Source organism: Wickerhamomyces ciferrii, contig 00123, assembly GCF_000313485.1.
Source record: "Wickerhamomyces ciferrii WGS project CAIF00000000 data, strain NRRL Y-1031 F-60-10, contig 00123, whole genome shotgun sequence".
Lineage (NCBI taxonomy): Eukaryota > Fungi > Ascomycota > Saccharomycetes > Phaffomycetales > Wickerhamomycetaceae > Hansenula > Hansenula ciferrii.
The window spans coordinates 82,495-98,992 of NW_011887617.1; the positions used below are offsets into that span (position 1 = coordinate 82,495).

General features: G+C 29.6%; 11 protein-coding genes across 11 annotated transcripts; 7 read left to right on the forward strand and 4 right to left on the reverse strand.

Annotated features, from left to right (window-relative positions):
* Positions 1-29: 29 nt before the first annotated feature.
* TFA2 (transcription factor TFIIE subunit TFA2) lies at positions 30-896 on the forward strand (the record flags this gene model as incomplete). The annotated part of the gene is made up of 1 exon (XM_011275466.1): positions 30-896. The coding sequence occupies one exon, from the start codon at positions 30-32 to the stop codon at positions 894-896; it is 867 nt and encodes a 288-aa protein (XP_011273768.1).
* A 443-nt stretch (positions 897-1,339) lies between these two features.
* Positions 1,340-2,638, forward strand: BN7_3940 (uncharacterized protein; the record flags this gene model as incomplete). Its single annotated transcript, XM_011275467.1, has 1 exon — positions 1,340-2,638. The coding sequence occupies one exon, from the start codon at positions 1,340-1,342 to the stop codon at positions 2,636-2,638; it is 1,299 nt and encodes a 432-aa protein (XP_011273769.1).
* Positions 2,639-3,451: 813 nt separating this feature from the next.
* BN7_3941 (uncharacterized protein) lies at positions 3,452-4,588 on the forward strand (the record flags this gene model as incomplete). The annotated part of the gene is made up of 1 exon (XM_011275468.1): positions 3,452-4,588. The coding sequence occupies one exon, from the start codon at positions 3,452-3,454 to the stop codon at positions 4,586-4,588; it is 1,137 nt and encodes a 378-aa protein (XP_011273770.1).
* A 586-nt stretch (positions 4,589-5,174) lies between these two features.
* Positions 5,175-6,503, forward strand: BN7_3942 (uncharacterized protein; the record flags this gene model as incomplete). The annotated part of the gene is made up of 1 exon (XM_011275469.1): positions 5,175-6,503. The coding sequence occupies one exon, from the start codon at positions 5,175-5,177 to the stop codon at positions 6,501-6,503; it is 1,329 nt and encodes a 442-aa protein (XP_011273771.1).
* Positions 6,504-6,768: 265 nt separating this feature from the next.
* Positions 6,769-7,555, reverse strand: RPA34 (DNA-directed RNA polymerase I subunit RPA34; the record flags this gene model as incomplete). Its single annotated transcript, XM_011275470.1, has 2 exons — positions 6,769-7,418; positions 7,519-7,555. 2 exons carry the CDS (start codon positions 7,553-7,555, stop codon positions 6,769-6,771), a joined length of 687 nt encoding a protein of 228 aa, XP_011273772.1.
* Positions 7,556-7,780: 225 nt separating this feature from the next.
* BN7_3944 (uncharacterized protein) lies at positions 7,781-9,097 on the forward strand (the record flags this gene model as incomplete). Its single annotated transcript, XM_011275471.1, has 1 exon — positions 7,781-9,097. One exon carries the CDS (start codon positions 7,781-7,783, stop codon positions 9,095-9,097), a length of 1,317 nt encoding a protein of 438 aa, XP_011273773.1.
* Positions 9,098-9,273: 176 nt separating this feature from the next.
* BN7_3945 (SDR family oxidoreductase) lies at positions 9,274-9,972 on the reverse strand (the record flags this gene model as incomplete). The annotated part of the gene is made up of 1 exon (XM_011275472.1): positions 9,274-9,972. The coding sequence occupies one exon, from the start codon at positions 9,970-9,972 to the stop codon at positions 9,274-9,276; it is 699 nt and encodes a 232-aa protein (XP_011273774.1).
* A 446-nt stretch (positions 9,973-10,418) lies between these two features.
* On the forward strand, positions 10,419-11,657 carry BN7_3946 (uncharacterized protein; the record flags this gene model as incomplete). The annotated part of the gene is made up of 1 exon (XM_011275473.1): positions 10,419-11,657. The coding sequence occupies one exon, from the start codon at positions 10,419-10,421 to the stop codon at positions 11,655-11,657; it is 1,239 nt and encodes a 412-aa protein (XP_011273775.1).
* A 278-nt stretch (positions 11,658-11,935) lies between these two features.
* On the reverse strand, positions 11,936-13,330 carry BN7_3947 (uncharacterized protein; the record flags this gene model as incomplete). Its single annotated transcript, XM_011275474.1, has 1 exon — positions 11,936-13,330. One exon carries the CDS (start codon positions 13,328-13,330, stop codon positions 11,936-11,938), a length of 1,395 nt encoding a protein of 464 aa, XP_011273776.1.
* A 360-nt stretch (positions 13,331-13,690) lies between these two features.
* On the reverse strand, positions 13,691-15,292 carry BN7_3948 (uncharacterized protein; the record flags this gene model as incomplete). Its single annotated transcript, XM_011275475.1, has 1 exon — positions 13,691-15,292. One exon carries the CDS (start codon positions 15,290-15,292, stop codon positions 13,691-13,693), a length of 1,602 nt encoding a protein of 533 aa, XP_011273777.1.
* A 465-nt stretch (positions 15,293-15,757) lies between these two features.
* ARL3 (Arf family GTPase ARL3) lies at positions 15,758-16,466 on the forward strand (the record flags this gene model as incomplete). The annotated part of the gene is made up of 3 exons (XM_011275476.1): positions 15,758-15,806; positions 15,887-15,901; positions 15,976-16,466. The coding sequence occupies 3 exons, from the start codon at positions 15,758-15,760 to the stop codon at positions 16,464-16,466; spliced, it is 555 nt and encodes a 184-aa protein (XP_011273778.1).
* Positions 16,467-16,498: the final 32 nt, after the last annotated feature.

A 16,498-nucleotide genomic window follows, 5' to 3' on the forward strand; every position in this document is an offset into this window, starting at 1 on the left:
TGCAATACTATCAGATCATTTTCCCATCAATGTCGAATCCATTACTAGCTAATCTTAACGCTTTCAAAAACAAGGTTAAAACAGCTCCTGTTTTGCCATCAAGAAGACCAAATTCAACTCCACCACCACCTTCACAATCACAATCAAGAAAACCATTAAGTAGTTCAAGTTCGGGTAATAAACGTTCTGCTTTAGATTATGATGATGATGATGAATTTGATGATAAACCAATTAAGAATAAGAAACCTGCTTATGATACCTCGGGTTCTCATTTATCAACTAAATTATTATTAGCTGTGGAATATATTAAAGAAAGAGTTAATCCTGTACCTATTGATACATTATTATCTTATTTAAGTTTAAACAATGATGAACAAAAATCAAAATTATTAACTCTGGTTAAAAATTTAGATAAAATTTATTTTAATCCTGATGATAATACTTTAGAATATGTTTCAATTCATAATATTAAAGATAAAAATGATTTATTAATTTTCCTTAGACAACAACCAACTTTTAAAGGTATATCTGTTAAAGAATTAAAAGATGGTTGGAATGAATGTATTCAAAGTATAAATGAATTAGAAGAAGAAGGTTCAATTCTGGTTTTAAGAACTAAAAAGGATAATCATCCAAGATTAGTTTGGGCAAATGTTGGTGGTGAATTAGGTATAGTTGATGAAGAATTTGTTAAATTATGGCTGAATGTTAAATTACCTGATAGATCTGAATTACCTGGTTTATTAAATAAACGTGGTTTAAAACCTGCAAGTGTTGATCCTGCAACTGTTAAAAATACAAATAATGAACCACAAAAAAAAAGAAAACAAAGAAAGGGGAAGATTACAAATACTCATATGACTGGTATATTAAAAGACTATAGTCAAGGAAGATAATGGAAATGGGACGATTTTTAAAACTTATTATATTATAAGTATATATTTACATATGTTAATAGATATGAACTTTATATTTTTTTCATTCATCTGTACTTTTCACAGCTTGTACATACTATAGCAGAGTATATAAGCAATATTGTATCACTCCTTCAGATTATGGCCTTGTTAATATATTAATAGACGTATAATGGGTGATTATAGCCGAGATAGTCTTATCAATGATCAATAGTACCACTGGATGGACAGATAACATGAAGCGATTAATGATTTCCTCTAATTTGATATTTGTGTTACAGATCATTATGATGTCGTTGTCGTGGAAACAACAATTCTTAAGGGTTAAAACTTGTAATTTGAATATAGAATTATCAATTTATCCAATATAAAATTCATGCATTAAAGTCGAACAAGCTACATTTTTAACTCTGCTGAATAACATTATGGTTGAATCTCCAAAGTCGGTCAATATATGGGATCTTCCAACTCCTTTACTTAGAAATATATTTGTTGACCATGCTAGAATTTTATTTGATGTTTTGAAAGAACTTTATCAACTTGACAAAAGATTTGGCCCTATATTAGAGGCTTCAATCGCTATAATTACAAATGATTTTAATATCCCTCATCAAGCTATGACAGCTTTAGATGGTCTTGAAGATTTACACTTTGATACCTATGATGCAGCAAACATGCAACGAAATCATTCGATCCAATACTGTTTTGCTTATTTTATGGTGAATCCACATTTAGAATCATTTCCAGGATGTTTTAAAACTGCTCCATCAATATTACCTATGGGATATTCTACATGCCTCAAAATTCAAGTATTTAATAAATTGTTTAGGGAATTTGCATCTGTAAGAAATGGGTTTTTTGTTCAAAAAATGAAAATGTGCAATATTAATCTCGATAGAGTATTTCCAAATTATTATAGTAATTCAAGGGAATGGAATCATTTTGGGTTTGATAATAGTAATATTAAATCCTCAAATATCAAAACAATGTCAAGCAAAAACTTGTCGTCAATGAAGATTGAACTTGGTAAGCCGTTTAGAGAGCATTATAAATTTGAAGAACTTTCATTCCCAAACCTAAAGAGCCTAATAATTGAAGTTCCTGAATCCCCAAAAGATTCATTACTTGAACTCAAGAATGACGAGTATAGATATTATCGTGGCACAAGTTCTGAGCATCTGTTTAAACCAACGAAACAATATTACAAATATTTATCATTCAAATCGTGCTCTTTTCCAACGTTAGATTCCTTTGAACTAAGTTTGAATGCTAAGGTTGAATGTATCTCAAATTGTGATTTTCCAAAACTACAAAAACTTGAATTTAATAATAATTTTTTGCTTTTGATTGAAAATACCAACTTTAAGACTTTGAAAAAGATGGTCATTTATCCAACGATCAATCTCATGGAGATGAATCATAGGAATTTAGGCTTATTAAAGGAAGATCAGTTTGATATAAGAGGCATTGACGATACTGTTAAAAAGTTTTGTGAGATGTATGGAGTTGAAAAATCTGAAATTAAATGTTTCCCATCATTTATAGTAAAAAATGTTAGATTTGATTCACTTAAAACTTTGCAAGTCCCTCATGCTAACTCTTTATTAGGATTTGATGATGGATTTTTAATTGGGAATTCAATTAAGCCTATCATACATCCTGATCCACCTATGGGTTACATTCCAAAACCAAAAGGAACTAAAAAGAGGAAAACTACTTCTTAATGAAGAAGTTCTGTGACTCTATTATAAGGGTATTGGTCTATTTCAAGTTAGATTATAATAATGTATATGATAGTCATTTGAGTATGCCTATGTACCAACCGCCTAAGTTGAGTGAATATCCTTAGGTATATATTTAAATTCATGATTGCTTAGAGTGATGGAATATTGTTTACGCCGGTCTATGAACATTCACTTATAGCTTTAGATATATGTAATTTCCGTATATTTTTTGATATATGTTAAGATATAAAGCATATGCAAGGTTTTTGGTCACTTGGATATTCAATTATATAGATGTATAGTACGTTATATATATAGAATTCTAGACCACCAGCAACTAAAGCTATCTAATATAAGTACAAAATTATATTTATATTTTCTGCAATACGTCGTACACGGATGTTCGATCTCATATTATAATATAGATATAGACTGCCAGTTGCCTATTGATCTTAATATTGTAATAGTTCAGATGTTTGAATTGGTTTTGGCGCGTTGTGTCGTTGTCGTGGGAACAACAATTCTTAAGGGTTAAAGATTGATAATTTAATAGAATTTTATCAATTCATCCAATATAGATCTCATGCATTAAAGTCGAATTACAAGAACCATTTTCAACTCTGCTGAATAAGATTATGGGTGAACCTCCAAAGTCGGTCAATATATGGGATCTTCCAACTCCTTTACTTAAAAAATATATTTGTTGACCATGCTAAAATTTCATTTGACGTTTTAAAAGAACTTTATAAAATTGACAAAAGATTTGGTCCTATATTAGAAGCTTCAATAGCTATAATTACAAATGATTTTAATATGCCTCATCAAGCTATGACAGTTTTAGATGGATTTGAAGATTTACAATTTGATCTATATGACACAGAGAAAGTAAGGGCAACTCAATTGATTCAATATAGTTTTGTCTATGTCATGGTGAATCCACGATTAGAATCATTCACAGAATGTTTTGAAAATGTTCCATCAACACTTATGAAATGTTTTAACCTTAAAATTCAAGTCTTTAATAAATCTTTAGTGGAACTGGCATCTGTACGAACCGGGGTTTCACATCAAGAAGTAAAATTGTACGATACTAACCACGTCCATCAATTATTTCCAAGTGTTAAAGCATTGGAGTGGAATAATTTTAGTTTTAATAATCATAAGATTCCAGAATCAAATATTAAAACATTGTCAAGTCAAAACTTGAGAGTAATGAAAATTCAACTGTGTACCTATGGTGATGCTAAAGAATATTATGGATTTGAAAATTTTTCATTCCCAAACCTAAAGCATTTGAGAATTCAAGTTCGTGAATATCCAAAAGATTCATTAGTTGAACTCAAGAACAACGAGTACAGATTTTACCATGATGACCAGTATAAAGGTTTATTTATACCAAAAAAACAATTTTTCAAATTATCATTCAAATCATGCAAATTCCCCTTGTTGAATTATTTCACACTAAGTTCAAATGCAAAGATTGAATGCATCTCAAATTGTGAATTTCCAAAACTAGAACGTCTTCAATTTAATAATAATTTTTTGCTTTTGATTGAAGATACTAACTTTGAGCTTTTGAAAAATTTGGTCATTAATCCAACGATAAATCTCATGAAGGTGAATCATAGTTCTGCAGGATTATTGAAAGAAGATCAGTTTGATATAAGAGGACTTAGCGGTATGGTAAAGAAGTTTTGTGACATGCATGGAGTAGCCAAATCTAAAATCAAATGTTTCCCATCATTTATAGTAAATAATGTTAAGCTTGACTCACTTGAAACTTTGCAAGTCCCTCATTCAAATTCTCTATTAGGATTTGATGATGGATTTTTAAGTGGGAAGTCAATTGAACCTATCATACATCCTGATCCACCTACAGGTTATGTTGTTACACCAAGAGCAAATGAAAAAAGAAAAACTACTTCTAATTCAAGCTCTTCCAATCCATGATAAGGAAACTAGTCTATTTCATTTCAAGCTAATAGTGCATATGGTAAAGATTTGAGTTTGTCTATATACTAACCGTTTAAGCTACATGAATATCCATAGATTTATTCATGTTTCATGAATATTCAGGTGGTAAAATATGGTTTGGGGATATGTGCATTCACATACAATATGTGTTAATAGATACATGGACAAATGGACGTCAGCTTAACAATATATATTGTTTATAATGTAATTCACATTATACATGTATACTATGTACTATATAGAGCTAGACGACGTAGCTGAAATTGATATATTGAATATGGACGTACTCAAAATAATTATTCAATATTTATATAACTGCATCTGATAATGTGATCAAGCTACTTAGAATGCTAATACAAATAAGTTATCTCTTGATCATAACATTGTAAAAGTTCAGAGGTTTAAAGGTTTTGACGCTTTGGTTAATGATTCATGAAGTCGTTGTCATGGAAACAAAGATTTTTAGGGCTCATGTGCTGATAATTTGAACGAAATTTTCCAATTCATGCATAGATCTATCAAGTTTAAGCTATGAACTGAAAAATCTATAACCTTGTTGATTATGGGTGAATCTCAAAAGTTGGCTAGTATATGGGATCTTCCATCAAATATACTTAGAGAGATATTTGTTGACGATGCTAAATTTTCATTTGAGGTTTTGAAAGAACTTTATCATGTTGACAAAAGATTTGGTCCTATATTAGAGGCTTCAATAGCTATAATTACAAATGATTTTAATATGCCTCATAAAGCTATGACAGTTTTAGATGGCCTCCAGGACTTGAATTTCGACGCCTATGATGCAGAAACTGTACGAGAAACTCATTTGGTTCAATATTGTTTTGTTTATTATATGGTGAATCCACGATTGAAATCATTTGCAAATTGTTTAAAAAATGTTCCATCTCCAGTTATGGCAGCTACAAATCACAAAATTCAAGTATTCAATAAAACTTTTGAACCAATGGTATCAATACGACGTGGAGTAGCACCCCAACCGATAAAAATGTGCAATATAAACCACAGCAAACCATGCCCAAGTGTACTTAAAAACCTCAATACATTGGAATGGAATCATTTTAGTTTCCATAATTATAATGTTCCTGACTCGAAGCTCAGAACTATATCTAGTGATCATTTGACCATGATGAAGATTGAACTAGATACATCTGGTGATGCCAAAGAATATTATAAGTTTGAAAAACTTTGGTTCCCAAACTTAATAACTTTTGAAATCGAAGTTCCCCAATATCCAAAAGATTCATTAGTTAAATTTAAGAAGAGCTATGAATATCAATTCTATTATGATTATGAATATGAAGCTCTGCTCACACCAAGGAAACAATTTTGCAAACTATCGTTCAAATCATGCAGCTTTCCCTATTTGAAATCTTTTGAACTAAATTCAAATGCTAAAATTGAATGTATATCAAATTGTGAGTTCCCAAAACTAGAAAGTTTTTGTTTTAGCAATAATTTTTTACTTTTGATTGAGCATACCAACTTCGAGACTTTAGGTGAGCTGGTCATTTCTTCAACAATTAATCTGATGGAGGTTTTTTATGGCGGACGCTTATTAGAAGAAAGTCAGTTCGATATTAGAGGCCTTGAAGGTATGGTAAACAAGTTTTGTGACATGCATGGTGTGGAAAAATCTAAAATTGAACATGTCCCATCATTTATAATTGATGATGTTAAATTCGATTCACTCGAAGACTTACAAGTTCCACATTATAATTCTTTATTAGGATTTGATGAAGGTTTTTTAAGTGAGAAGTCAATTGAACCTACGATATATCCTGATCCGCCCTCGGACTATATTGAAAAGCCAAAAGTAAACCAGAATAGAAAAGCTTTTTCAAAGTCAAAAAATTTTGTCGATGCATGGTGATGAGATGTATTTTTGACTACTAAGGTAAAGGTACATATTACAGCCCTTTGAATATGTCTATACTTTAATATACTAAGACATATAACATACTAGTGTATGTTTTTTTTATATGTTTCATGAATACTTAGCTGCGTGATCAAATATGTTACAGGCAGCTATGTGAATTTACATAGTTAAATATATCATTATATGAACTTTTTATATATTTTTTTTTATGATTATTAATCTCTAATATTGTACAAGTATAAATTTTATTATATAAATTCTATTTCTTTTCCTTTTTGATCTTTTTATCTTTTTTATCCTTTTTCTCCTTCTTTTCTTTCTTTTCTTTCTTTTCTTTCTTTTCCTTCTTATCTTTCTTTTCCTTTTTAGCTTCGACTTTAGCTTCATCATCATCAATTTTCAAATCACCATCTTGATCTTTTTCTTCATCTTTAATTTCAACATCTTCAGCATCACTAGCAACATCTTCTTCAACTCTGTCATAACCAGTTGCAAAATGTTGAGGTTTTAAACCTTTTATAGTTCTAATGTTTTTTCTCTTTTTGATAACTTTACCATAATTAATGTCTGGTATTGATACAGATTCTTTAATATTATAAAATTTATTAATTTTCAAAGAATTTTGAATTTTTAAACCATTTTTAGTTTCTTTTGGTATTAATAAACTATATTTACTTGAAACATCTTCAGATTTCCCACTTAAGTTCGAGTTAAAATTTGTTAAATCTTCTTGTATATTATAATTTTTAGAATCTTTTGAAAAATCTAATGATGTTCCATTTGGATTAAAATTGATTGGAATCTTGGTTAATCCATCAAATTTGAAACCTTTTGGTGTTTTAATTAACCATATTTCTTTCTTGTCTAAGTTTTTTGGTAATGATTTGAATTCTTTGATTTTTTGATAACCTTTTGGTGGTTGATACCTATAAAAAATTAGTTAGTATTGATCTTAAACTCGAAACTCTTATAAACTGGGAAACTTACACCACTTCTTCATCTGAGTCACTATCGGAGACGTATTCTTTGGACTTGGATTTAGACATCTTTGAATAGTTATTTGAACTGTATTGTATGTATCCTTTATTGGGTATTAATATAAATTTTGAAGCTCATCTCGGTCTTGAAATTTTTATTTAATTTTTAAATCGGATTACGTAATTGCAGAAAACTATAATAAATTGATATTCGCGAATTTTTGGAGATTGTACCAAAATTTGTTTACATGAACTGATAATTTAAAAGAAGAACAACTAGAGAGTATTGATGAAATGGTTGATTCAGATGCTGGAAAGAAAGATGTTGGAAACGGTGTGAAGAAAGAGGTAGTGAAACGTGAAAAAATGGCTTCAATAGCTGATCTCCCTAGACAATTGATTCGTGATATTGTTGTTAAATATGCAGATATAAAATATGAATCTTTATTGAAAGTCTATCAATTAGATCAAAAAGTACGTCCTGTGTTATTAGCATGCGCTGTTGTGGTGACAAATGACTACTCGGTTGATATGAGATCAAGTATCCAGAGTGTTGCAGGATTGGGCTTGGTGGGAAAGGATGGTTCTTTTGATATTTATCATATTGATGATAAACATATAGTGAAAAGACTTAAACAGTATTGTTTCATATATATATCTTGGAACCATATGAAATCATCACAAGGTTTAGTGACACAGTTCCCAACTATAAAGGAAATTGGATACAGAGCATACAGATTTAATGAAAACTTTAGAGAAAGAGCATTATTTTATAGTGGTAACAAAGAGCACGAAACATTTCCACGTTCTGATCCTTCTGTTGAACTGGATTTATTTAAAAGATGCGGACTTTATACAAATGCTGTTCTTGGATTCGATGAATATTCTTCATTAACCACAGGGAAAAATGTCGTTAAATTCCAAGCTAATATGATGACACGTTTATCCTTGATTATATCAACTGTTAATTTCAATATAAAAGATATCAACCTTCCCAATTTGAAAATTTTAGACATTACCACATATAAGACTAAGATAGATGAAGAAATAATAAATAAGTCAACAGGATTTAATGAAAAGATCTCAGTTGAAATGCCAAAGCATAGAGTTGTTCCAATTTTTAATAACAGCACATTTTCATTATCAGGTTGTTATTTTCCTAAAGTGGAAACATTTACAATTAATCAAAGGATATTGAGGATTGGGTCTATTAAAAACTGTGATTTTTCAAGTCTTCGAGAGCTAGAATTTAATAATAATTTTTTATTGATTATTGAAGATACGAATTTCACAAATCTTGAAAAGTTGATTATAAGACCCACAATTAATACTGAATCATATCATGAGAAAACAAATAATACTATAGTAACTGGTGATCAATTTGATTTAGACCTTGGTGATTTCATTCAAAAGTTTTGTGAAAGATTTGGATTTTCAAAAGATCGTATAAAGAAATTCCCATCTATTTTCGCCAAAGGTAATACATTCAAGTCATTAAAACATTTACAAGTTCCTCATATTAACTCTTTAATGACAGCTAAACTACCGAGGGATGTCATGTCATCATTGGAAAAAGTTATCATAGATCCGAAACCCAACATCGTAAAGTGATCATTTTCACTTTGAGTCCCAATCTACATATCAATTTACATAAAGATAGCATACAGTACCTCAAAATTGTAGTTAATCATTTGTATATTGCTGTTAAAGCTTAAAACTTAACATAATTTGATTTTCTATTTAATAATCATTTAGGCAAGAACCTCCGAATAGCTACTCAGCTTCCTTTAAAACTTGACATAACCTTTACCTTTAACAAATGTTGCTAAGACAGGAATATCCTTGTTTTCATTTTCAGCTAAGTCGAAGTAAAAATCAGCAGCAGCTTCACCACTGACACCAGTAACAGCTGGACCACCTTCGACAGTTCTTTCATCAGCAAAGTAAAACTTGTAACCATCTTTGGAGAAATATTCATTAGCAACAGTTAATGCAGAGTAAGCACCAGCTTTACCTAACCCAAGGGATGAGATGAATGGGAAAGGTTGTGAGTATTGAATATTACCTGTATAGATAAAAGCTTTAGATTTTTCATTTGGTAAAGTTTTGAATGATTTAACAGCTTCTTGGATAGCTAATAAAGCACTTGTAACATTAACAGATTGATCAGCTTCAACTTCTTCAACTGTTAATTTTAAAAATTCTTCACCATTTGGAGTAGTTCTGGAGACAGCAGCAGCATTATAAACAACAACATTTGGTTCACCGAATACTTCTTTAGTTTTAGCGAAAACAGATGGAACAACTTTGGTGTCTGCTAAATCACCTTTGAAATGGAAATAACTTTCACCAGTAGCATCAGATAATGATAAATTGTCACTTCTTGAAACAGTAACAACTTTGTAACCGTTCTGTAAGAACTTTTGTGTGACATGTGTACCAACTTTGGCACCAGCACCGAAGATAATTGCGACGTTTGAAGACATTTTAGATTTATACTGTTATCAATGAGATATTAGACTTGATTGATGGTCAAAATAGTATCCTTGAACATTTGGAACGAACTGGGATTCATATCTGCTTTTATAACATTCCTATATGTATAATTGATTTTCATATTGTTCGTATACGCTCTGATGTCTATTGTTAAGATTCCTAATCAATTGCTAATGAAATTTGTCATATTCTTACCACATTCGATTCCTAATCAATTGATTCCTAATGATTCCTAATCGAATTTAATTTGTCATACTTTTAGGCAATCACCAAACGGACGTCGGAAATAGCGTTTAAAACCCGGTCCCGTTGACGCTAGCATGATTATGTAATTCATAAATTTATAGATCGCGGCGAATACTATTAAAATTCTTATATACCCATTGGGATTAGGACGAATCTCGTATATGAATTATCAAGAACCATTACCAATTGAATGACTAAAACTGAAGTGAAAAAGGTGAAATATGTATGGGAGCTACCTGCTGATATTCTAAGACGTATATTCGTGAAGTTTGGTGGGATTGCTTATGATGATTTGGTAGAATTGCTTTATCTTGATGACAAGTTTCAACCTGTGTTGAATGCATGTGTTGCAGTGGTGTCTAATGATATTAGTTTTACAGGTACCCTTTTATGCTTTGAAGGTATCAGATTTTTTTCATTAAATCGCTATGATCTTTTGAAAAATTATACATTGCGTAACTCGCTTATTGATAGATGTATGGTCTTAGTAGAATTGAATAGTTCTAGGGGCATGGGAAATCTGAAGGAAATAGCACCGTTATTGAGGAAGGTGGGAAACAAAGTCAAGATCTGCAATCCAAGCTTTGAAGAAAAGGCTCTTTATAAGAAAGGTAACAATAAGGTTTCTATAAATCCTACCGTTAATGATGGAATGGATGATCTATTAGGATTATTAGGTTCCAGAAGTTATGAAGAAATAGGATCCGACGCGATCCCTTTTCAGAGCATGAAATACAATAATATCAAGTATCTGAATCTGGGATTCATTGATACTAAGATCAAGATCAATAGATTAGTCAATATTCACTTACAGGGGCTACAGAGTCTGAAAATCACAGCACCAAATGAACCAACGGATGGATTATCTGGAGTTTGGAGAAGTTTTAAAGATGAAGTCGCGGTTAAAGTTCCAGACCCGAAACGAAAGTATCGAGTACTACCTCGCCACCAATCATTCAAGATGTATCTTCAGGATTGTGATTTCCCTAAACTTGAGATCTTCGAATTGAGCTCGAATGTCAAGATTGAAGCCATTTCCTGTTGTGATCTCAAAAGTTTAAAATCGTTAGAGTTTAGCAATAATTTTCTATTGTTGATTGAGAATACAAATCTAAGCAACATAGAATCACTAATTATACGGCCAACGATCAATACCCAATCCTTTATCACAGAAGATGGATATCAAGTTGATAAAGATGAAATGGAATTAGATTTAGAAAACCTCACTCAAGAATTTTGTGCCAAACATGAAGTTTCAAGAAATCTTATCAAAAGATTCCCCACATTTTTGAACCATGATAATAACTTAAAGTCTTTACAAAGTATTCAACTTCCTCATATAAATTCCTTGTTGAGTGCCAAATTCGAAAAGAAGATGTTAGACACATTGAAGGTAAAGCTAAAAGCAGATGTTCCAGTCCAGATATGATTCAAACATCTCACTCGATAGGATATTTGAATTAAATTTAATTAGTTTTACTGGAAGGGTGTATAAGAGATATATTGCGCAGTCCATATCGTCAAACCAATGAATATTTGCTGCCATTTTTTCAAAAGATCCAGGTGATAACTTTAGACAAGATTGATATTTCGATTATTACAAAGTAGGTTTATACTTCTTTATATAATGTTGGAATCCTCTTTGTACATAATTTTTCACAACAGCTACGAAATCTTCGGAGAAAAATAATATTTACATTTATTCTATCAATTAGTTCTTGTAGCTGGTTTAGCTGTATTACCATTACTAGTTGTGGACCCATTAGTATTAGACGAAGCTGAAAAATCAAATTTAAGAGCTGGTTGTGTTGGAGTATTAGCAATAGCACCAAGTGAATAATCTTTAGGCGGACTTGGTTCAATGACAACTTCATCTAATTGATCATCAAATTCTTCTGTAAATTCTGCACTCAAAATGGAGTTGACATGTGGAACTTGTAATGATTTTAAAGAGCTTAATGTAACGTTATCTAAGAACATTGAAGGAAATCTTGTTATTCTATCTTCCTTTATGTTGAATTTCTCACAAAATGGTTCTATTATACCTTCTAAATTTATATCAAATTGATCCTCTGTTAGGATTTGGTTTGAACCTAATAATTGTGTTTTGGTAATATTTATTGTTGGATTGATAACTAATTTCTTTAGGTTTTTGAAATTTGTATTCTTGATGTAAAGTAAAAAATTATTACTAAACTCTAAGCTTTGTAAACTTGAGAAATCACAATTTAAAATCCCTTGAATTTTAGCATTTGAACTTATTTTCATACTAGTTAACTTTGGGAAAAAGCATGAATTGAATGTTAGCTTGAAAGATTGTTTAGTTGGTTTGAAAACAGCTTCATACGCATCATCACACTGGAAATAATCTCTCTTCTCTGTTACTTTGCTTAGAGCATCTCTAGGAAATGATGGGAATTCAATTATTAGTTTTTGTAAATTGGGGAATGAAAGATTTTTGAAATCATGATAATCATAAGTATCATTCGTAAAAGTATCTCTTATTATCAACGTTGTGATTTTAGCACTAGACATGGTATTTAAATTTTGATTGTACCATATTTTCTCATTGTGAAAACTAAATTCATCCCATTTTGTTAAGTCAGAAGTTCTCAACCATTTCAATTCTGGCCAATCATAAATATCACTCATTTTAGTAGGTAAGAATGATCTACCATGACGGACTGAGATTCTTTGATCCAAATCCTTGTTGAATATTTGAATTTTATGCTTTATCTTTGGCAAGGGACGTATAGTTTCTGAAAATGTACTAATTGCCTCTTTAGAATCAAATTTTCTTGGATTAACCATAAAATAAATAAAAGAATAGTGCATCAAGTCATTTTGTTGTAAGTTCTCAGTATTATAAACATCAAATCGTAGAGCTTCAAACCCATCAATAGATGTCATAGCCTTATGTGGTATATCAAGATCATTAGTCACTATAGCAATTGAAGCTTCTAAAACAGGACCAAATTTTATATCAAGATGATAAAGTTCTTTTAAATCTTGAAATGAGATCTTTGCATCTTCAACGAATATTCTTCTGATTAATGGAGTGGGAAGATCCCAAACATTAATGAATTTCTCATCTTTACCCATTTTGGATCGAAGTAAGTTCAACAAAGCAGCTTGTATAGGTATATTTTTGAGTACTATATCAACAAATATGCAAGATGTTCCACTGATCTTAGCTTTATATTATGATTTTCCGATCGCGAAGAAATTGTTACTACGTATTTTTACCAAAATTTGTAAAAAAAAAAAATTATTCGTTGCCATGACAATCATGGAAGATTATTACGGAAGTGAATGAGCAGTTAGTACAAATCAAGATCGATTATATATATCAACTACGTGTTTAAGTACTTATCAAAAAAACTTTAACGGTATGATATATTCATAAATTAAACGAATAAAATGGGGGATGTGGGACAAAATTGAATTAAAAAAAACATCAACTTAAGCAGAATTTTTTTCTTGATGTTTTTTAGAATTCTTATTATTATCTTTTGAATTAAAAGATTCTTTATCAGAATTACTAATAACATCTTGAACAGCATTATTTTTAATAGTATTTCTAATAAACCAATCAGCAAATTTTCTAATATTTTTAGTTTCTTTAACATGAATAAATGTTTTACCATCATCATTTTCTAAAGAAATATCTAAATCATAAACATTAACATATTCACCATTTAATAATTCACCTTCAATCCATTTTAATTGTCTATTGTTTAATTTATAAGTTAATAAGATTGATAATAATTCATCTTCATTTAATTCTAAAAATTTTGCTAATTTTGTTAAATCTAATTTTGAATATAATGAAAGATAAGATTTTAAAGTTGGAACAAATACAATATTTTTAACTTTTAATGAAAAAATTTTCCAATGTAAATTTAATGGATCATTAACATGATCAGCAATTGGTACAGAAGTTGAAATAAATTTTGGTGAACCAAATTTAAATAATTCTTCATAAATTGATAAAGATTCTTCACCACCTCTTTGAATTTTAACATATTTATCACCAATTTTTTCTCTAATACCATTATGTAAAGTATCATCTAATCTTGTTGGGGCTAAACCAACTAAAATTGTTAATAAAGCATACATTTGTTCTGATTTCTTGGTGACAACATCATATTGACCTGATTTATTAATGTTTTTAGTTCTTGAAATGTATAATAAAATATGAGAAAAAGTTTTGATAGCATCTGAATATCTATGTAACATTAAATAACAAAACCCAACATAATAATAAGTTGTAAAATGAGCACCTGGAACTCTTGTGAAAAATGCCTTTTTATCTAAATCAATATATTCCATTGTTTTCAAAGCTAATGTAAAATCACCTAATAAAGTATGAATTCTTAATAAACCAATGATTGAGAAATAACCTAAATTTCTATATAAAGGTAATGAACCATATTCACCAGCAATTTCAGAATTAATATTATTACTATTATTACTTGTTAATTTTGAATCTTTTAATTGTTCCACTATCTTAGAACGACCAATTAATGAATAAAGAGCATTCAAGACAGAATAAGCACTCCAAACTTCATTATGTTCTTGAACATAAGCTAATTCAACTTCATCTGATGATTTTTTATTTAAAAATAATTTTGATCTATAAACAGAAAATTGATTAAATTGATAAATAAATTCATCAACAATTTCCCATAGCCATTTATTTGGTAAATCAAAAGTAACTGGACCTTCTTCACTGTTTAATAATAAATTAAATAAATTACAATAATTATTATAAGAACCAGTTCTATGTTCTAAAGTTGGATTTAATCTAGCATAAATATGTCTATAATAAACTTCTGAATAAAGCACCAAAAAGATTTGATCATCATTGACTAAAGGACCAACTTGTTCAATTGGTTCAGGCCATGGAGAATTTTTATAATATTGTTCAGTTAATTTATTAAAATTATTTTCATAACATCCATGTAATTCATAAACATTATTATCTAAGAACGCTTTGTAGAAAGTCTTGATGAATTCTTCCACTGGTTCTGGGATTGGAGTTTGTTTTGTTGATTCAGACATTGTTGATTTTGATCTTTTGAATAATTTGAATAAACCTCAATTCAATTAAATTGAATTAAATTAAGATCTTTTGAAATGTCTTTGACTTTTTTTTTCACAGTGGTTTAAATCGATGGTTTTTCAATAAAAATTTGTGTTTTTACGCGAATTTTTGAATTTAACGATAATTGTTGATTTCCTAATTGGGAAGTGAAAGTGTAGTAAAATGTTTATTGTACATAATGACTATCAAATTACACGGAAATACCACCATTCAATAGGGAAATGTTTAATAAGTATCAAGATATTGATGTTATAGATTTTAGCTACACTTTACATCCAAAATTTCCAATATTCTTCCAAATCAATCATTTCTTGGTAAAATTCGCGGATTTTTTATGACCATTTTAATTTCAATTCAACAATAAAACGTAAACAGAAAACATTCCAAAAAGAAGCAGAAGGTGATATTAGATTGAGATCAAGATGTTTCATTTGGCTAGAGGATTATACAACAATTGGAACAAGAAAGAAGGTATGTGCTATCTTGTTTTTGTGGATATTTTAAAGCAGTTTTGACTAACAGAATTTTAGAATATTCTGTTCTTATATTAGGTCTTGATAATGCAGGTAAAACAGTAAGTTGAAATGAAAGTTATATATGGAATGAATTACTAACAGGCTAAAGACCTTTTTGGAAAAAGTTAAATCTATATATAATCCAGATGCTAAAATAATTCCACCAGAAAGAATAACAACAACAGTTGGACAAAATGTTGGACATATACAAGTTAATAAAACTTTATTAAAATTTTGGGATGTTGGAGGACAAGAATCACTTAGATCATTATGGGAAGAATATTTTACACATTGTCATGCTATAATATTTATTGTTGATTCAACAGATCGTGAAAGAATTGAAGAATGTCAATCAAATTTAACCAAGATTATAAATAATGATTCAATTGAAAGTATACCTATATTAATGTTGGCAAATAAACAAGATGTTGAAGATCATCTTGAAGTTGAAGATATTAAAGAAATTTTTAATGTTATTGCTGAACATCTAAGTGCAAGAGATAGTAGAGTTTTACCAATAAGTGCTATAAAGGGAGATGGATTAAAAGAATGTATTGATTGGTTAGTAATAAGATTAATTAGAAATAAACAAAATCGTCCACCAAGGTTTAAATAAAGGAAACAAGTTATTAAATTATTATTCATATA